Source organism: Kalmanozyma brasiliensis (assembly GCF_000497045.1).
Source record: "Kalmanozyma brasiliensis GHG001 unplaced genomic scaffold PSEUBRA_SCAF3, whole genome shotgun sequence".
NCBI classification, from domain to species: domain Eukaryota; kingdom Fungi; phylum Basidiomycota; class Ustilaginomycetes; order Ustilaginales; genus Kalmanozyma; species Kalmanozyma brasiliensis.
In genome coordinates, this window is record NW_015961970.1 from 514,522 (window position 1) to 534,402 (window position 19,881).

The following is a 19,881-nucleotide window of genomic DNA, read 5'->3' on the forward strand; positions in this document are numbered from 1 at the left end:
AGAGCCGGCCAATTCGATCAACTGGCTGGCCCTGAGAGGCTTGCATTTTGGATTGCGTCTGGTTTGCGTCGGGTCGCGCCAAGTCGACGGGAGTGTGACAGGGTGGATTGTGCTTGAGCCAGCTTCTGGCTGCCAGAGAAGGGCGTTTGGCTTTCTCAGCTGCACCCCTGCTGCTGCCTGCAGCTCCCCCTGAACTCCGAACAGGTCAACTCTGAGCTTGTGCCTTGTGCCGCAAACAAGAGACGGTCGATCACTGCAGCTCAATGCGTGCGTCTGCTTGTTCTGATTGGGTCTTCATCTGCAGCAGTGATCGGTGGCGAGCAGACCTCCTGTCGAGCCAGCCGAGATCGTATTGTGTTTGTGCTAGTCGAGAGCCTCAGCTCGTCATCCAGTGATGGTGCTCCTCGCTACCAGCTTTTTAGAGTGCGTCAGACAGTGAACGTGTTCTGTCCAGCTTCGGTCGCAAGAGCCAGCGCCCCACGCCGTGCCGCGAAAATTTGCAACCCGGACCTGCTCGGTTGCTAGCCCGAAGCGAGCTGGAACTGACACAAAAGGCAAGCGAAAAAGGACCGAACTTGTTCTTATCTCTTCGCCCTGAACAGCTGGCTAAATTGAATTCTTGCGTCGATTCAAAAGTGGCGAAGCGGACCGGCCCCCAAAGGCACGCGGCGGAATTGAGGACAGGCCACGCCAAGCCAAGCGACAGACCAAAGCAAAAATGTCTGACAGCTGAACGTCGATCTCTCTCATGCAGCTCAAGGCACTGGACCCGTGTTGGCCTTGGATTGCATGAGAGATTAGAATGCCGTCAGTTTCTTCCTGTTTTGCACAGGACACGGGCAGGGCCAAGTTGCGACCCTTGAAGCCCCACGCAAAGAAAGAGAACAGGGACAAACTTTGATGTTTGTTCGGCACCAAGGCTCAAATGATGGACTGCCGATTGGCCAAGATACGCACCCATGCATGCACGCTCCCTCGAGGATGATGAAAGGTGGGTGCGTGCCTGTCAGCCGGGTTGACTTTTTGCGTTTTGCGTGCGCTTTGGCTGGAAAGGGGGCTGTCGCTTTTGTTCGGTTCAAGTTCAAGTGGATGACAGAGGCAGGATTGGTGTCGAGTTTCTGCTTTGCCCGCCGCCCCCCTTTGCCCTGTCTTGGGTGGTTGGGCCCCCCATTTGTCTTCATGCAGAGACGATGAAGGTCTGCAGCCGTTGGAACGGCGACGGCAACGAGAAGAACAGAGAGCGCCCTTTTCGCCTTTGGCCTGGCTCGAGAGTGTGTTGTGATCCCGCCGCTTTCTGCAAATCTGAGAGGGCATCACCGCCGCCGTCGCCCTCATTCCCCCTTCTCAGAATATATACCCTCCTGGACCCCCTCTCACCGCTTCTCTGTTCCCCATCTTCTTCACCTTTGATCACCTTCCCTCTCTCCACCACCACCGTTCGTCCACTTCCACGACTAACGGGCACAAGCGCCGTCTCAGCCCCCCTTATCTGCATTCTCGTCCTTTCGACCGTCGAGAGCAGCTTTTCCCCCTTCGTTCATTCCCGACGTTCGAGCAATTCTACAGTTGCCTTTCGTTGACCAGCTTGATCGAATTCGACTGACTACCAATTCAGCAATAGAGTAAGTTGCACTCCTTTGTGACGCACCACTGCGCCTTGTTTCCTTCTACCGCGTCGGCCGACGAGCCGAACGATGCATTGTCTTTTTCCGGAGATGGGGTGCACTTCATTGCCAAGCCACGACTGTGCTGCGGCGGTCTGCTGCAGCGTAATCCGGGGCTGTCCGATTGGCTGCATGGCTGGCTGGCTGGCAGGCCGGCACACGGCAGAAATGAAGAGCGCACCTCCTATCCTCCCATCTCTCCCACTCGCTCAAATCTCACACTTCACAAACGCAGGCGCTGACTCTCTCTTTCACTCCTGCCATCTACCCCGTATTTTCAGACTCTTTCCCCTCTTTCTCTCTCCCCTTTTCAGCAATTCGCCAACATGTCGGACGTCGAACAGGAGAAGAAGGTCACCAAGCACCGAGACATCGATGAGGAGCACGCCAACACGGCTCCCAAGCATGCTCTCGTCGACATGAGCACCATCGAGCTCAAGGCCGAGGACCTCTACGACAAGGCCAAGGTCGACATTGAAGCCGTCGAGCTCGAGGATGTCTGGACCCTCCTCCAGTGCAACGAAGGCGGTCTCTCCGAGGAGGAGTGCACCCGTCGACGTGGCATCTTTGGTCCCAACAAGATTGAGACCGAGGAGCCCAACCCCATCCTCCAGTTCCTCTCCTTCATGTGGAACCCTCTCTCCTGGGTCATGGAGGGTGCCGCTATCGTCGCCATCGCTCTCTCCAACGGTGAGGGCAAGGCTCCCGATTGGCCAGACTTTGTTGGTATCGTCCTTCTCCTCCTCATCAACTCCACCATTGGTTTCATCGAGGAGCGCAACGCCGGTAACGCCGTCAAGGCCCTCATGGACTCGCTTGCCCCCAAGGCTCGTGCTAAGCGTGACGGAAAGTGGATCGAGATCGAGTCCTCCGACCTCGTTCCCGGTGACGTGATCGCCTTCAAGATCGGTGACATTGTTCCCGGTGACTGCCGTCTCTTCGATTCCATCAACGTTTCGTGCGACCAGGCTTCGCTCACCGGTGAATCGCTCCCCGTCAACAAGAAGCTCGGCGACCAGTGCTTCTCCGGTTCCATCTGCAAGCAGGGTGAGGCCGAGGGTGTTGTCATCTCCACCGGTCCCAACACCTTCTTCGGTCGTGCCGCTACCCTCATTGGCCAGGACGACGACACCACTGGTCACTTGCAGCAGGTTCTTTCCCGCATCGGTCTTTTCTGCATGGTCACCATCGGTCTCTTCATCGTCCTCGAGATCCTCATTCTCTACGCCGGCTTCCGTTACCGATACCGCCGTGGTATCGACAACATCCTTGTGCTTTTGATCGGTGGTATCCCCATTGCCATGCCCTGTGTGCTTTCCGTTACCCTCGCCGTCGGTGCCCAGCAGCTCGCCAAGCACAAGGCCATTGTCACCCGTATCACTGCCATCGAGGAGCTTGCCGGTGTCGACATCCTCTGCTCTGACAAGACCGGTACCCTCACCACCAACAAGCTCACCATCGACACTGAACTCGTCAAGCTCTACTCGGACTGGGCCAACGTCGACGACGTCATCCGATTCGCCGCCTACGCTTCCCGTACCGAGAACCAGGATGCCATCGACGCTACCATTGTTGGCACCCTCAAGGACGCTGCTATCGCTCGTAACGGCATCAAGCTGCTCGACTTCAAGCCCTTCAACCCCGTCGACAAGCGTACCGAGATCACCTACACCGAGGAGGCTACCGGCAAGATGTACCGTGCTACCAAGGGTATGACTTCCATCATCATCGACCTCTGCAAGCGCAACAAGACCGAGGCTCAGGAGAACGCTCTCGAGGCCGACGTCGAGGAGTTTGCCAACCGTGGTCTTCGTGGTCTCGCTGTCGCCTTCGAGGAGGTCCCCTCCGGTGAGGTTGAGGGCGAGGGAACTGGTTTCGAGCTGCTCGGTCTGCTTGCCATCTTCGACCCTCCCCGTCACGACACCAAGGAGACCCTCGACAACGCCCAGGCCCTCGGTGTCCGCGTCAAGATGGTTACTGGTGACCAGCTCGCTATCGCCAAGGAGACCGGTCGTCGTCTCGGTCTCGGTGACCGCATGGTCAACTCCAAGGTTCTCGTTGACGGTGCTCTCCCTGCCGGCAGCCCCTACAAGTCGCTTGACGAGATGATTCTCGACCTCGATGGATTCGCCGGTGTCTTCCCCGAGCACAAGTACGAGATTGTCAAGCGTCTCCAGGGTCTCGGCCACTTGACCGCCATGACTGGTGACGGTGCCAACGACGCTCCTGCTCTTGCCCGTGCCAACGTCGGTGTTGCCGTCGAGGGTGCTACCGACGCTGCCCGTGGTGCCGCCGACATTGTGCTCACCGAGCCCGGTCTGTCCACCATCGTCGAGGCCATCCGTCAGTCGCGTATCATTTTCGGTCGTATGAAGAACTACGCTGCTTACGCTGCCGCCATCACCATCCGTGTCGTTGTCGGTTTCGCTCTGCTCGCCTTTATCTGGAAGTCGGACTTCCCTCCCTTCATGGTCCTGATCATTGCCTTCCTCAACGACGGTTCCATCATGACGCTCTCGCTCGACACTGTCAAGCCCGCTCTCGAGCCCCAGCACTGGGACTTGACCGAGCTCTTCTTCTGCGGTTCGCTCTACGGTCTCTACCAGGTCGCCTCGACCCTGTCGCTCTACGCCGTCATCTACGAGACCACCTTCTTCGAGGACAAGTTTGGCGTCACCCCTCTGCACGGTAACCCCAACGACCCTCGTCTGCACATGATCATGTACCTCCAGGTTGCCATTTTGGCTCAGGCTCTGATCTTCGTCACTCGATCGCACGGCTTCTCGTGGATGGAGCGTCCCTCGTTCGCTCTCATGGGTGCCTTCTGCCTTGCTCAGCTCATCTCGTCGATCATCGCCGCTTACGGCAACTGGGGCTTCACCAACGTCCGCGCCATCGAGGGTGGTTGGATCGGCATTGTCTGGGTCTGGAACATCGTCTGGTACTTCCCCATGGACCTGGTCAAGTTCTTTGCCAAGTTCCTGCTCAGGAACATCCGATCCAAGAAGACCCCTGCTGCTGCGCACGAGGGCAGTCTCAGCCGCACCACCTCGCGCGCCGGAAGCACCTACTCGAACCGTCTCTCGTTCCTCAAGCGTGCTCAGCGCAAGGCTGGATTCGGCGGTGAGAAGAAGGTCCACATGTCCAGCACCGAGCTCCAGCGTCTGGGAAGCATCCAGGCCCAGGAGGCCTCGCGTCGTCTCTCCAAGAGCCAGTAATCGCCTCAACCCCCCCTGTGGGTTTTTTTACGCGCTATAGACAAAATGGTCCGGCAAATACAAAAGCCTGGGCCGACACTCCCTCACGCATTCGCATCATCCTTCCGACTCTCCTACGCCACTTCCATCATCCACGCATCATACATGTTCCCCGTTCCTTGGTTGCTATAGTATTGGTTTACAGAATTTTGCGCGGTCGAGTGTGTGTCATGTGCATCTTTATGAGCGCTCAATGAGGCATTCTTTGGTTGAGTGATTGCGGTCGAGCGCGAGTGGGCAGGTTCGGGGTTTGATTGGGCTTTGTACGGGGTTGGTCTTGTCGAGACATGGGTGGTTTTGCGTTCGACAGGGTTCTGTGGCGATCGAGTGTGTGCGCTTGAGCTGGGATGCTCTGTCTCGTAGTCGGAGCGGCGAGGGTCGCGTTTGTCTTGCGGTCGAAGCTTGGTCGCGGCGTGCGGTCGAGCGAGCGCGGCGAGTCTGCGCGAGTAGAAGCGTACCCACCTAGGACACACACGAAACCGAAACCTGGCGACTGACCCCGAGGAAAACGAAGACCAGAGACTTGCGGCATACAAAAACAGGCCGCCCCCTCAGCTGGACCCTCGACAGCGAGTAAGAGCTAACAGCACGCCAGCCTCGACGCTACACACCCACACTGACGAGGCAACCTTGATACAGCGAGACAAGGGGCTCTGTTGGGTGCGTGAGGATGACACAGGCGAGCGAGATCCCGATGATATCGTGCCGAGGGTTGGCTCGCTTCAAGGAGAACACGGGCTTGATCACAGCTAGACAGAGCTGCACAGGCGATTGAACACGGCGCTCCACAGCGATGAGCAGGCCGGGTCGGACAGGTGACCCAGCATCCTGGTGTGACGAAGCGGTAGCGTGACACTGCCGAAAGGCGACTCGATGGGCGGTACGACGCTGATGCAGCTGCAGAACCGTTCGAGCGACGAACCAGACGGCAATGTCGCAGCCGGAGACGACACAATGACACCATGCAGAGAGACGGCACGATGGTGGTACCGCGCAACAAAAGGTCCGACGTCAGAAGAGACACGATCAAGAGACGATGACGCAGAGCGGGCAAACGACTTGATTTGACAAAGACACGGTCTCGAGACAGCTGGACAGCGTTCGTTCAGGCAAAATGACGTGACAATGCGGGGAGACGGCTCATTAGATGGTACGGCGCGAACGAGATCTCGACGACACGTGAGAAGGCTCATTCGTAGTGCGAGCGCATAGTCCAGTGGCGAGCCACGGAACAGAGCGGAGAGGTCCGATGAGTAGTTTGACTCGAGGCCGAGCTCCGACCGCACGAGCGATCTGGACTTGACACAGGTCCGAGAAGGTTCCAGTGGCGGCAATGGTTCAACGCGGGCAGAAGCAGCGCTGTTGAAGCGGAAGCGGGTCTCATGGCGGACCACAAAGCGCTGCCAATGCTTCGTTGAGATGGGATGACACAATCTCGGGGAGCGAGAACGTTCGAATCGCGGGAAGTGGTTCTCAATGAGACAGGTGGACGCAAAGCGGCGATCTTGACGGCATAGCTTGAAGTTTCGACGCTCGCCAAGGCGATCCAACGCTGTGGCTTGCAAGTTTTCCTGCTAGGCGACTGTTTTCCTGCTAGGCGACTGCCACTTACGATGACCGATTGCTAAGCGCATGCCACCGACGCTATTGCCGACGTTGCCACCTGCACCAGACAGTCGGTGGCAACAACTACGCGCCTTGCTTGATCAGCGTGATGGTGCGCGGCGATTTAGTCGGTGTCGCTTGACGTTGACTCGCTAGGCGAGGACCCGAGCGCGCGGTGCCGAGTCAGCTGGACGGCATGGCTTGCGCGCGCTGGCTCGCCTGGCGAGTGCCACCAACGACCTCGCAGAATGCACGGAATCAAGGGTACTCTCGAAGCGCGCCTCCGTTGAACGGCAACAGGCGCCGCGCATGATCGAGACCGGCGACTGCCATGACGTTTGAAGTGGCGCTTGTGTTAAGCGGATAGCCGGCTTAACGAAGGTCCGGAGCAGAGGGAGTCTCACCTTTATCCAAGCCACAGTAGAAGGCTGTGGCTGGAGAAGGTCGCTCCCCTAAAACGTCTCGGCAGCCTCATCAGGAAGGTCCCGCGATCGACTACGCGTCGAACGTGCATTCAATCCACTAAGCGGACTTGTGCCATGACGCGCACTCGAGTGTATGCGCTCCTGGCATGATGTGGGCCAGCCCTTTGCTCGTCAGAGTCCGATCTTGACGCCAGGAACGCAGCGGATGAAGGTGTTCCCAAGGTTGAGTCTCACCCTCCCTCCAAGACCTGAGCGAAAGGATAAAGTTGAGGACCGAGGTGTTCCATCGGCTAGACGTGCAAACCCCGCGCTCTGCCTAGCGCAAACTGTGTTGTCGTGGTGCGCACTCGAGTGTATGCGCTGTCCTTTGGATATGACGGAAGGGACGTTCCCAAGGTCGAGTTTCACCGCTCGCACCGAGACTGGAGGACGAGACAGCGGCCGGACTCCTTCGCTGGCCAGGGCCAAGTCTCACCATCTGATCACCCGGCAGAACACAGAAGCCGGAGCACTCCGTTCCTAAGGGCAAGATTTTCAGCATCGCTGGCTGACCCTAAGCACGAGGATGAGGATGGAGATCGGCTATGAGGTCAAACGCGCTAAGGGCAAGACATTTGGAGCGGAGCGAAACAGGCTCGAGGCCACCAGGCCACACGAGCTCTGTGGTGCGGTCGACAGGCCCGTCGTCATGTCTCGGCTGTGTGAGCGAAATTAGAGAAGCTGTCGAGGATGGCACATAGAACGTCTCTCTCTTGGCAATGAGTCTCTCCACGGCTTCTTTTTTAGCGCGGGTTTCTCCACCCGGTTCGCGTAGAGCCCCAAGTCACCGGATGGAAGGTGTTGTCGTCGATGAGGTGGCGACCGCATGTGCTGGACTACAGAAGCACCAAGCCACCAACATACTACGCCCAGCGGTGCGTGGCACACAACCAGTTCGCGCCGCGCTGCTGCCAAGGATTGCCAGACAACCACGCAGATGTGCGCGGCAAGCCCAAAGACCGAGGCGGAGTTGCAATTCGCCTCAACGATCTGCCGTCGATGTTCGCAGAGAGCTGTCTCGGCTGTCTCAAATTTTTCTCAACCCTCTGTCCCAAGACCCTAAGTTATGACGATAAATCTGCATGCGGAGTATGGAAATGGCTTTCGCTCTCCTTTGACGTGTGGGTCGACCTGCCTGCCATGCTGCCGTTCCGTGAGGTGTTGTGCACGTCTGACGACGGTGAGACATGCGGGATTTGGGGTCAGATGCTCGCTAAGCTGGTCAGGGCCAAGCTTGGCAGGTCGACGTGCGACGAGCGCGGGGAGAGGTGCAGGATTGCTCCATATGCAAAGTCGGTGAACAGCGGATGCGTGGCGGTTTGACAGCGCATGAGAGCGAGCTTTTGAGCTCGTTTGTACGGTGTCCTTCGCAGTGTGGCTTTGCTCGAGAACAGCAGAAGGACACCGGACGATCCATACATGGGGTCGATCAGGATATAAACAACCCCCTCGTCGAGGTCGGTATAGTATCGCAAACCATCCCTCATCTCAGGTCCCTTCCTCACCCCAAGCACACTCTCTCCCTAAGCCAACACCTCATCCTCACTCGCCATGAAGATCACTACCACTTTCGCCGCGGTCGTCGGCGCCCTTGCTGTCCTCGCTCCCCTCACTTCTGCCGCCGCGGTGGCTCCTCGCGACAGCGTCGCCGCCCAGGTCGACAACCTTGAGGCTCGCTCGCAGACTCCGAGCCAGGCAGCTCGCCAGCGACTTGAACAGGCCAAGAAGGCGGCGGCGGAGGCCAAGGCCCGCGCCGAGGCAGCCGCTCGCCGCAGGAAGAAGAACCGCAAGTCGAGCAAGCTCCCCAGCGCCACCACCCCCCTTGCTCGTGCCGTCACCACCTCCACCAAGGCTGCCACTTCCACCAAGGCTGCCACCACCAGCAGGGCCGCCTCCAGCAGCGTCCGGGCCACCACCACCACCTCTGCCAAGCCGGCCACTACCACGAGCACGAACACCACATTCACCAACTTCCAGAACGACATTCTCAGCATCCACAACGTCGACCGAAAGCTTCACTCGGCTTCCCCCCTTGTCTGGGACTCGACCCTTGCCGCCGCCGCTGCCAAGTGGGCTGCCGGCTGCAAGTGGGCCCACACGCCCAACAATCCATACGGCCAGAACATCGCCGCCGGCACCTGGGACACCTTCGGTGCCAAGGACACGACGGACCTCTGGTACGACGAGTGGAAGCTATACAACTACTCCAACCCAGGGTACAGCGAGGCCACGGGTCACTTTACTCAGATGGTATGGAAGGGTAGTACGAAGCTCGGATGCGCGATCCAGAAGTGTGGCGCACAGCAGATCGGCCTCGGGGGATACGGCAGTAACACCGCCAACTATGTTGTTTGCAACTACGACCCCCCTGGAAACTGGATCGGCGAGTTCGCGCAGAACGTCACCCCAAACTAGACGGACGGGAGCTTCGATGGGACGTATAGAGATACTTGTTCAGGTCGGGCCAGGCCGCTTTTGCCTTCAGCCCCCACGATGTCGCTGGTCGGCGGTACGCAGCATCATTCGGTCTGGGTCGCGTTTTGTGTTACGGTTTGGATTCCTCGCAATGTGATTCGTTTGTCTTAGTATGTAGATCGTGTGCCAGACTTGAGATCAAGGACCTTTCGAGATTGACTGGCTGTCAAGGATGGCACAATGTGGTAGCAGATGCTTTCAGAGCGTTGAGACAGCAGGGCGGTCTGCCGCGAGCCGGCTGCGATCTTGCTTTCGGACGTCTAGAGGTGAAAATGGCTGCAAACCACGTGGCAGCGACTGCAACGAGCAACGCGCACTGCTGTAAAGTCACTGTGGAAGCGCACCTCGTCTGCGTGACTCCATTCTCCTGGTGGAAGCGCATGCGGTGGTGGAGCGCCACGCTCGAACCTCTCGAAGCTTGCATCAACGCTTTCGTGCGTTGACGCCAGAATCGTCTAACACGATGGCTGCGTTCGTCGGCCCGAGTCAACGTGAACGTCTTGGTGGGGTGCGGTAGCGTTAGCCGGCTCGCGAGCGACGATGTCGAGAAGAGCAATTCTCATGTGAGGGGAGCGCTTTAAAGACAGGTGTCCCTTTATCTACACTCGCTGCTCCTTCGCCCACTTCAGGGCACATTAGCTGCTTTCCTGTCCTGCGCCAGCACCGCACCTGCCCGGCTTCGACTTTCAATCTCCATATTCGCAGTCGGCTTCGCGTCCAAGGGATGTCTGATATATGCTACCACCATCTCGTACACTTCTGACACCTTGAACCCTGTCCAAGATCCTTCGGAATTCACGGAAAAGCATCATCCAAAGTTCGGCAAAAAAAAAGGCCAGCCGAGCGAAAGGAGCCCTGTGCCGTGCCGCTGTGCCTGGAGGCTATTTGAGAGCTCCGCTTCGCTTAGGCGAAAGCATTCATGCCCCGCCGACGACCTTTGATCCCGTTGGAAGGCGGCTATTCACCACCACATCTGTCGATGCAGCCTTCGCTGTCGGACGCGCAGCAGCGAATGGAGTCGCATTCGCACTTGCGCGCTCCTGACTCCAGCAGCGTCGAGGCTCTTGACGGTCAGGTCCGAAGACGCGGTCGTTCGCTATCTTCGAGTCTTCGCCGACTGTATCAACACTTTTGTGCAACTCGTTCGGTCACGGTCAAGTCGGGCAAGGCTCGTCCACCTTCATTTGCACCGCCTGTCCTCGCTTCCACTCCGTACGCCAACAGCAGCTACTCGACTGTATCTGCCTCGCCAAGGAGCTGGTTCTCGACCTCATCAACTCGGTCGAGCAGCTCGACAGGATCCGCATCGTCCTCAGCCTTGTCACTCGTCTTCCCGTTGGATCCAGGATTCGAGCTCGAACTTGGAATCGCACTCGAGATGGCGCCGCACGAACTTGGCTCCGCGTGGAGTCACGACTCGTACAATGCGATGCAGTATCTGCGAGCTCGGACACCTTACCCACCCACCATGACAGACACGGCCTTTGACTACCACGAACAGCACCCCGGCACGTCGAACAGCAACGATCGGTGGCAGTCGGCTCTCGAGATCGGCTGCGGGCCCGGGCAGATGTCTATCCATCTCGCTACACGTTTCGGCAAAGTATACGGTCAAGATCCATCGCCAAATATGCTCAAGCTGGCCAACACGGTGAAGCACATGTCGGCGGAAGAGCTGGCCGAGGTGCGTCTGCCTCCAGTCAAAGATCCGAATCGAATCGAGTTCCTTCAGGCTCGGGGAGAGGCACCAGTGCTACCTGAGGAGGAGAAGGTGGACCTGATCATGATGGCGGCATGCATACACTGGATGGACTGGGAGACGCGCGAGTCGACGCTGGCCAATTGGACCAAATGGGCGTCGTTGCTCAAGCCGGGTGGCACGCTGGTGGTGACGGGCGGTCGACCGGTGATTGGTCCCTATACTGGCGAAAAGGGCGACCAGATCCGACCGCTTCGTGACTGGCTGCTCGACTTTCCCCTCAACTACCCGGACATCGATCGGTACTACGGCACTTCGAAGATGGTCAAAGATCTGCGCAGCGGTGGGCTATATCGCAAGCTGCCAATGCCTTGGGAGCACAGCAAAGAGCTGGAGGCGCTTTGGGATCGCCACTCGTACTGCTGGATCCCCGTCGACGACTGCACGGTGTTGGGAGAGCAGGCGACCTCTTCACGCTTGTCAAAAGTGGACGATCCTGAGCGATTCGCTCATATGATCAGCCATCTGCCCGACTGGATCCGACCGAGCGTACGTCGTGCTGCCAAGTGCGACGATTCCGAGGGCGACCTGGTGGTCTCGATGACCACACCGCGCAAGATGGCGGACTGGGTGAGATCCACTTCGGGCTATCTCAAGTTCCTGCAGGACAAGCCGGAGCAGCGCATGCTGAGCCTGCAGGATCAAGACTTTGCTGCGGTGGAGCTGCAGAAGGTGTGCGACAAGATTGGCATCGAGTTTGATGCTCCGATCGAGTGCCACCATTCGGGTGCTGTGCTGTGCATTCGACGCACTGACAAGGAGTGTTGATAGATCGCTTCTTATAGGCTTTGTGAAGCCGTTCTCGTTCTCTAACGTTGGCTTATTTGTTGCTCTTCGTCTCTTTGCCTCTGTATCGCAGTAGTACTCTCGCATTTCATCTCGTCTAATCACAATTGCATAGCTAAGTCGTCATGGTCGGCAGAAGCGAAAGGAGCAAGGCTGAGTCGGTGATGGTGAGGAAAGAAGGCTCTAGGCGCGTCCGAAGGTGAAGATGCAGGCAGCACAACGCGACTTGGCGAGTTTTTTTTCATAAGAAGCTTTGCTGAACCCTTTTTGACGCTCGACGTGGAGGCATTCACTTTCTTGCGGGTCACCCGAACATTCCTACGCCCTTCCTCGTCTCATTCGACACTATCTTCTCGCCGAACGCTGGTAGTGACGACGCCCGGAGCTACCGACGACCAGTCAGACTAGGCTGACGAGTCCGATCCGCTAGAGCCGACTTACTAAGCGCGGAAGCGAAGGTCTCGGTCTACTCCCTTGGCGCACTTCCATCGTCACATTCCCACGCCATCGTATGACCATCCGATCCGTCACCGAGTAGCGGGGCAGCGACGGCCACGCCGACGCTTACGATGATACCGCAGATCAGCTCGAGACAAGCCTGAAGTCTTTGTCGGCACGCATCCAGCCTAGTCAGCTCGACACTTGAATCTATCGATCCCACGGTCAGCCAACATGCCGTCCGCAACGCTACCCACGCCTGACCAGCGAGCAGCGCAGTCGGCGCTTCTGCCCGTCGGGGCCGTGTGCGAAGTCATCGACAGCAAGACCGGCGAGACATATGCAGCCACCGTGCTCTCACGTCGAACCGGCAGCTCCTCCACCCCACCAGCTGGTCGAGCCGAGACCGACAACGTCCAATACTACATCCACCGACATGACCAAGACAAGCGCATGGATGGCTGGGTCGACCATACTCATCTTCGACCTATTTCTACACCCTTAAACACAGACGTAAAGCTGAACACAGCTTTGCATTCGATCAAGGACCTCAACGGATCAGGTCCGTCCATCAACACACCTCCGCATCTGATCGAGAAGGGCAAGAGGAAAGCGGACGATCTCACCCATGATGGAAGCGACGGCAGCCGCACCCCCTCGGGCAGCAGACAGGCTTCTCCCGCCCTACACGATCGAGCCGCAGGCCGCGGAGCAAGGCACAAGACCCGCGCATCGTCTCCATCGGATACTCCGGCAATGAGGAACATCGACCGTGTTCTGTACGGCAACTACGACATCAAAACTTGGTACTACAGCCCTTTCCCGCTCGATCAGGACGAGGAGGGAGCCGAGGGTTCAGCTGCTCATTCAACGTCCTCGCATGCGGCTGCAAGCCTCGCCAGTAGCAAGCGCAATCAATCGCCTGCAACGAAGCGCTTGCCTCGCAGGGACAGCGCAGGTAGCCTTGGTGGGGCGTTGTCTACGTCGGTTCGGGATGCACCCGCGATCAAGTCACTCGCAGCGAACGCGGCATCGGAAGCGGTCTCAACGTCCGGAAGGCATTCTCCCGCATCGGCTTCGCCCAGCGTTGTCCGAGGAAGAAAAGAGCTGGTGCCCACCAAGATGCTCTGGATCTGTGATGGATGCTTCAAGTACATGAAGACCTATAATGGCTTTGCAGCTCATCGAAAGTTCTGCCGCAACACTCATCCTCCTGGTCGCAAGGTCTACCAGCGCGGCGCTCACATCATTTGGGAAGTCGACGGTGCCGCCGAGAAGCTCTACTGCCAGAACCTGTCGCTCTTCGGCAAGCTCTTCATCGATCACAAGACCATCTATTTTGATGTGGAACCCTTCATGTTCTACGTGCTCACCGACGCCGCTAATGCCTCGTTCGATCATCCGCTTGGATTCTTCTCGAAGGAGAAGGTCTCCTACGATGACTACAATCTCGCCTGCATCGTCACTTTCCCACCTTTCCAGCGCAAGAGCTTCGGTACGCTGATGATCGAATTCTCCTATTACCTCTCGGCAGCACAGGGGATGCTCGGAACCCCAGAAAGACCCCTGTCGGATCTAGGCTTCAAGGGCTACTTGTCATTCTGGACAGCGGTGCTGCTCCGAGCTCTGCATTGCTGCTTCGATGGCCCGCTGCGACGAGTCAATGGTACCAGCACGACGAGACAGCGTGGACCTTCGTCGCCTGTCAAGCCGGCCATCGATGCAAGCGTGCAAGACAGCAAGGTCAACGCAGAGGACGCACTTCGACGGTGGCACATGCTCTCGCAACGCTGCAAGCTGCTCGGTGTGTCCTTGGAGTCCATCTCGCATCAGGCCGGATTCGTAGAGTTGCAGCAATTAGCGGCCGAGGCCGATACTTCGGATGCGATCACGAATCCAGGCCCATCTGCAGGATCGCACAGGCGAAAGCTGCGGCTCAAAGGGTGGGCCGGAAGCGTACCAAATCGATCGCCTCGTCAGCGCGGCGGGCAGAACGGCGTCTCCGAGAGCGCAGCCGAAGGGGAAGGAGCGACGAGGCGCTCTTCGAGATCAGCAGCCAACGGATCCGCTGCGTCCGCGGCCGGGCAAGATGCGCCCGTTCATCCAGCTTTGGATCTCCAAAAGTTGCAAGAGGAGGAGGACGCGACGTGCACGATCGCTGTAACGGTCGATTCGCTGTCGCGACTCACACATCTGCGCGCCGACGATATCGTCCTGGCACTGTCCGAGGCAGGCCTGCTCGACGCGCCCGACATGCCCTTCTTGCATGCTACGGATGACGCTGTCCAGCTAAACGGCGCGAGCAATCTCAACGGCAGTTCCGAAGCCAAGCCGGCGAACGGAGAGGCGGCATCGAACAATCAGAGCCTGGCACTGCTGCTCACCCGCGACGCAATCCGTGAAGTCATCGCCAGGTTCAACGTCCGTCCTGCTGTCCTCGACGAGTCGTACGCGCTTATCTGATGTCGAACACACACATGCATATCACACCTTACCGCATACAAACGGGTCACACTTTTCTGCTGCAAATACTTGCATTGCCCGTGCTGCGTGTCTTCACTTGTTGGCTCCTCGCCTTTCCAACCGAGCCAGGCTTTCGGCAGCCTTGGTCTTTGCAATAGCGAACGTAGGGCCGCCGATCTTGTCTGCCAGCGCGTAGGCCTTCTGGAAATAGAGTCTTGCTTGGCATTTGTCGCCGGCCATCTGATGGTGTCGATTGAGTTCGAAGGTCGAAGTTCGAGGTCAGCACTAGTTCCAACCCAAAATGAGGTGATTGTGGTACTTACGTCGCTCAACACGCCCAAATTGTACAGAAGTGTCAGCTTGACGCCCAGACATTCCAGTCTCACCTCCTGCGTCCTCTCATCCGACGACTGGACCAACTCCGTCCCCTTCTTCGCTTCCACCTTCTCAAAGCCGGCCATCTGCACCGTGCGATCGGTGATATCGAGACCCTTGCTCGCCCATTTTGTCGCATCCTTGACGTTGCTCCCCGCCAGCAGCTGGGAGAGGTTGTTCATCACCAGTCCGGCTTTACACCTCTCACTCGCCGTCGGGGAGGCGGACGTCGAGGGCGGTAGGAGGATCGAAAGCGTTTGCAGGTACAGTGGCACAGCGTATTCAGGGAGACCTTTGGCGGCGTAGAAGGTGCCGAGGGATTCGATGGATGCGAGGAGATCAAGCTTTGTCACCCAGGCGGGAAGGTCGAGGTCGGCCAACGAGATCGATGTTGGTGGGGTGATGGGGTTGAGTTTCGCCTTCGGTGCCGATGCTGAAGCGTCGGAAGATGGAGCGTCGGCGGGAGTGGCGGCGGCGGCGAGGGCAGAGGCGTGGACATCAGCGGGCAGCACGAGACGGAAGAGCTCCTCGACGCTCCACACCAGCCATCGTTCGGCGGGATCTTGCGACTCTGCCGTTCCCGTCAGGGCGAATTTGAACTTCTCCCCACCCTCATCGCCGACAGATGCCAGCTTGGCCTTCTCCAATAGCGCAACGCGGACCTCGGGCAATTGACCCAGCTGACCCAGCTTCTGCGCAATCTGCACCGCACGCATTCGATCCCTCTGGCCCCGCTTCCACTCACCCTTCTCCGCAATCACACCCTCATATTTCCCCCGCTCCATGATCTCATCCCACACATCCTCGAGCACCGCATAGCTCTCCTCCACCCTCCCTTCTCCCTCCAGCAGTGCAGCGAGTGCGATTGCGATACCAGAGATCTTGAGCATCGCCTCGCCCTTCTCCCCCGGGTCAGCACCCTTAGGCGTGGGCGTAGCCTCATTCAGCTCACCCTTGATCCCGCGTGCCGTAGCGAGAGCTTTCCGGAAGTACGACTCGGCCCTACGCACGTCTCCTCGGTTCCGCGCCTTGAGGGCTGCACGCAGGTCATCCCGGATCGACACGGGCCAGGCGGAGAAGGACGTGTAGTACTCGTACAGGCCGTAGCCGGTGACGGCGACCGCGAGGGCGATCAGCGAGGTGAAGAGTGTTCCGACACGGACAGCGTTGGGACCAGAGGTGGGGCGCGGCTTGAAGCCTGGGGTGGTGACGTTGCCGACGCTGGTGCTTTTTGTGGGTGTGCTATTGCGGGTGAGAGGAGTGGTTGAGAGCTGCCGAGAAGCCGGAACGAGCGCTCGTGCGCGAAGAGGGTGCTGCGCGAGGAGCGTTGGCCGAGCCAGCGCTCGCCGCGCGGTAGGTGTAGTGGCTCTGAGTGAGGCCATCTCGGGCGTCGTCTGATGTCGATCGTTTGAAGATGATGGTAGCGAGGGTTGTGTCGAAGAGGCTAAGAAGGATGAAGCCGCTGACATGAAGCACTGAGCGCTTCTTCTCGATTTCTCCACTTTGCGGCAAAATCGACCGATTTGAGAACCCAGAGATCGCCGATGAGGGTCGGACATGCCCGAAAACATCAGAATCTTCTCAACGTGGGCCGAGCTTCCGAGCCTTATCCTGTTCCCCACAGGCGTACGGGGCCCAGCGTCAACCTTCCAACATCACCATCACCATCACCATCTCGCATACAAGCAGCATCGTGAATATGTCCGCCGTCACACAGGAATCGCTCGCCTCGGCGATCCAGTCGCTCCTCTCGTCCCTGCCCAGCTCGCTCGATGCGCTGCCTCCCATCTCGCCCGCCCCGGCGCTCCCCACCACGAGCGCCGAAGTCGCCGCGCTGATCGACCACACGCTCCTGGCACCCAACGCGACGCTCGATCAGATCTCCGCCGTGTGCGATGAAGCCAAGCAGTACAAGACCGCCACCGTCTGTGTCAACTCGTCCATGATCCCGTACGTTGCCAAGCACCTCGCTGGCACATCTGTCAAGCCAATCTCGGTGATCGGCTTCCCCTTTGGCTCGGCCAACACGCCGTCCAAGGTGCTCGAAGCCCGCATTGCCTGCGAGCAGGGAGCACGCGAGATCGATATGGTCAACAACATCGGCCTCCTCCGCTCGGGACACTATCTCGAGGTCCACAACGACATCGCCGAGGTTGCGACCGAATGCAAGAAGCACGGCGCCAAGCTCAAAGTCATCCTGGAAACCGCGATGCTGACGAAAGAAGAGATTGTCGCAGCGAGCTACCTGGCCTGTTTGGCGGGAGGAGACTTTGTCAAGACCAGCACGGGCTACGGCGGCCCCGGCGCAAAGGAGGAGGATGTTCGACTGATGTACGAGGTAGCCACACGGGAAGGACTGGGATGGAAGGGGACGGAGAAGGAGGTCAAGGCAAGCGGTGGAGTGAGGTCGCTCGAGACTGTGCAGAAGATGGTCAAGGCGGGAGCGACCAGGGTCGGCGCCAGTGGGACTAGGGCTATTGTCGAGCAGATGAGCGGCGCAGCGGCGCCGGCGGAGGGCGGATCGAACTACTAGAGTCCGTCAGTGTCAAGGTGATCGTTTAGATTGAAGCGTGTCTACAGCTTGGATGCGAGTGTCAATGTGTGTCGCCCGGATCCTGCGGTTCTGATTCCAGCATGATGCTTGTCGCCTTCCGAAACCCACTGTCTAACGCTCTCGATGAGCCGATCGATGTCCTCCGTCGTGTTGTCCGCATGAACGCAGACGCGCACCCGGTCTTCCCCCTTGGGTACTGTCGGATAGCAGATGGGGCGTGCCAGCAGGCCGCTCGCCCTGAGGTGGGCGGCGAGATCTCTAGCTTCTGCCGTCAGCAATGGAATGATCGGCGAGGGCTGCTGCATGGACCATGCTACGAAGTCGTCCTCCCCTTTCCCTGCATTTCGAGGTTGTTGGGACGGCTTGAGATGCGGTGGCAGTGCAACACTTCTCCTCGCCCCACTTCTTCGCGATCGGATGACGGCTTCGATACCATCTACCAGTCTTCTCGAGTTGCTGAAGGTCTTCCTTGCCGCCAGCTCGGCAGTGCCGTCCTGGATCGAGTTGAACGAGGCCAAGATCGACGCGAGCTGTGGGTATCCGAGTGCCGTACTGAAGATGAGCGGTCGAGCGTAGTTGATGAGGTAGTGACGCGCCACCTTGCTGCAGAGCACAATGGCTCCCGAAGCGCCCCATGCCTTGCCGAAAGTCATCAATCGTGCTGCGATTCTGGGATCATCCTGCAGTCCCAGAGCGTTGACGAGACCCCGACCGCGCGAGCCATACAGCGCAGTCGAATGCGCTTCGTCGACGACAGCACAGATGCGCGCATCCTCGACGTACTCCGACATGGTATCCAGCAGCGCGCGCAGAGGGCACACGTCACCGTCCATGGAATAGACACTCTCTACGGCCAGCCAAACATTCCTTCCGCTCCCTGTGCTGCTCGAGCCAGCGCTCAGCGTTCCATCGTTCCTCAGACCGTTCAAGATCTCCCGGAGGTGATCCACTGAGTTGTGCCGGAATGCGATCCGAAGGTGACCTGGAACCCGCGATCGCCGCAGCCCATCATGCACCGAAGCGTGGACAAGCTCGTCGTAGATAACCACGTCCTTGGGTTGAGGTAGCGTGCTCAGCAGTGAGACATTGGCCTCGTATCCCGAATTGAAAAGCAGACCTGCACTGGACGAGGCAAAGTGCGCTGTGAGATCGCGCTCGATCGATTCGTGGATGGAGGAGTTGCCGTCGAGCAGGCGCGATCCCGCGCTGCCGAGTTGGGACGAAAGGGCCGTGTTAGAGGTGACGATGGAGACAAAGTCAGAGCGAACGCGAGAGGAGGTTGCGAGGCTGAGGTAGTCGTTGCTCGAAAAGTCGACAAGCGGTGGTTGGCTGGAAGTGGAAGCGATGGAAGAGGAGGAGGAGGGGACGGTGGGGTAGACGGTGAGCTGCCGAAATGTGCCTTTTGCCGCTCGTCGGTCGAGCGCTGATTGGAGCTCGTCGTCGAGCATCGTGTAGTACTGTGCTGATTCTATCGAGGAATGATGCGTCTATGGTGTAAGCAGAAGGAGGTCTCGCTGCGTTGGTGATGATGATGATCAGATATGGACCCCTGATTGTTGGGCTGCCTAGATTTGGGAAGAAAGGAAGAAGCCGGGGATTTGGCCGGCTGAGCAATTTTTCAAGATGTTGGATCTTTGTGGCACACAAAATGTTGAAATTGCTAGCACGTTGTCATGGCTCAGTCAGGAACTGACGGTGTGCTGCTGCTGCACTCAACCCTTTTTACTCCACCTTGGAGGCGGCTGGCTCGAGAGCACAGCATTCGGCCAAAACGAGTGAGTTGTGCGTCTGTGCTGTGCTGTGCCGTTCTCCTCAGTCACCGTCGGACCCTGAACGACTGGTATCGTAGCGCGTCACCGACAGATGATGGCTCTCACTCCAAGTCTTGGCTCTTGACACTCTCGAGATTGTGCTCATCAATCTTCTGCTACCATAACAAAAGCTCGCCCAGAATCTTTCAAGGCCTTCGCGGGACAGAAAAGCCGACCGCGAATCGCCCTGCTCGCACGGATCCTCGCTTCTGGTTGCAGACGCGGCGGCC

At 58.5% G+C, this 19,881-nt stretch overlaps 7 protein-coding genes across 7 annotated transcripts; 5 read left to right on the top strand and 2 right to left on the bottom strand.

The window, feature by feature from the left end:
- Nucleotides 1-1,990: 1,990 nt before the first annotated feature.
- PSEUBRA_004079 (Cation-transporting P-type ATPase, N-terminal) lies at nucleotides 1,991-4,882 on the top strand (the record flags this gene model as incomplete). The annotated part of the gene is made up of 1 exon (XM_016437644.1): nucleotides 1,991-4,882. The coding sequence occupies one exon, from the start codon at nucleotides 1,991-1,993 to the stop codon at nucleotides 4,880-4,882; it is 2,892 nt and encodes a 963-aa protein (XP_016291189.1).
- Nucleotides 4,883-8,541: 3,659 nt separating this feature from the next.
- Nucleotides 8,542-9,405, top strand: PSEUBRA_004080 (CAP domain protein; the record flags this gene model as incomplete). The annotated part of the gene is made up of 1 exon (XM_016437645.1): nucleotides 8,542-9,405. The coding sequence occupies one exon, from the start codon at nucleotides 8,542-8,544 to the stop codon at nucleotides 9,403-9,405; it is 864 nt and encodes a 287-aa protein (XP_016291190.1).
- Nucleotides 9,406-10,477: 1,072 nt separating this feature from the next.
- On the top strand, nucleotides 10,478-11,992 carry PSEUBRA_004081 (uncharacterized protein; the record flags this gene model as incomplete). Its single annotated transcript, XM_016437657.2, has 1 exon — nucleotides 10,478-11,992. The coding sequence occupies one exon, from the start codon at nucleotides 10,478-10,480 to the stop codon at nucleotides 11,990-11,992; it is 1,515 nt and encodes a 504-aa protein (XP_016291191.2).
- Nucleotides 11,993-12,682: 690 nt separating this feature from the next.
- Nucleotides 12,683-14,911, top strand: PSEUBRA_004082 (MOZ/SAS-like protein; the record flags this gene model as incomplete). Its single annotated transcript, XM_016437656.2, has 1 exon — nucleotides 12,683-14,911. One exon carries the CDS (start codon nucleotides 12,683-12,685, stop codon nucleotides 14,909-14,911), a length of 2,229 nt encoding a protein of 742 aa, XP_016291192.2.
- Nucleotides 14,912-15,004: 93 nt separating this feature from the next.
- On the bottom strand, nucleotides 15,005-16,668 carry PSEUBRA_004083 (Tetratricopeptide-like helical; the record flags this gene model as incomplete). Its single annotated transcript, XM_016437663.1, has 2 exons — nucleotides 15,005-15,151; nucleotides 15,235-16,668. The coding sequence occupies 2 exons, from the start codon at nucleotides 16,666-16,668 to the stop codon at nucleotides 15,005-15,007; spliced, it is 1,581 nt and encodes a 526-aa protein (XP_016291193.1).
- Nucleotides 16,669-16,985: 317 nt separating this feature from the next.
- On the top strand, nucleotides 16,986-17,819 carry PSEUBRA_004084 (DeoC/FbaB/ lacD aldolase; the record flags this gene model as incomplete). The annotated part of the gene is made up of 1 exon (XM_016437650.1): nucleotides 16,986-17,819. One exon carries the CDS (start codon nucleotides 16,986-16,988, stop codon nucleotides 17,817-17,819), a length of 834 nt encoding a protein of 277 aa, XP_016291194.1.
- A 41-nt stretch (nucleotides 17,820-17,860) lies between these two features.
- On the bottom strand, nucleotides 17,861-19,288 carry PSEUBRA_004085 (Aminotransferase, class I/classII; the record flags this gene model as incomplete). Its single annotated transcript, XM_016437661.1, has 1 exon — nucleotides 17,861-19,288. The coding sequence occupies one exon, from the start codon at nucleotides 19,286-19,288 to the stop codon at nucleotides 17,861-17,863; it is 1,428 nt and encodes a 475-aa protein (XP_016291195.1).
- Nucleotides 19,289-19,881: the final 593 nt, after the last annotated feature.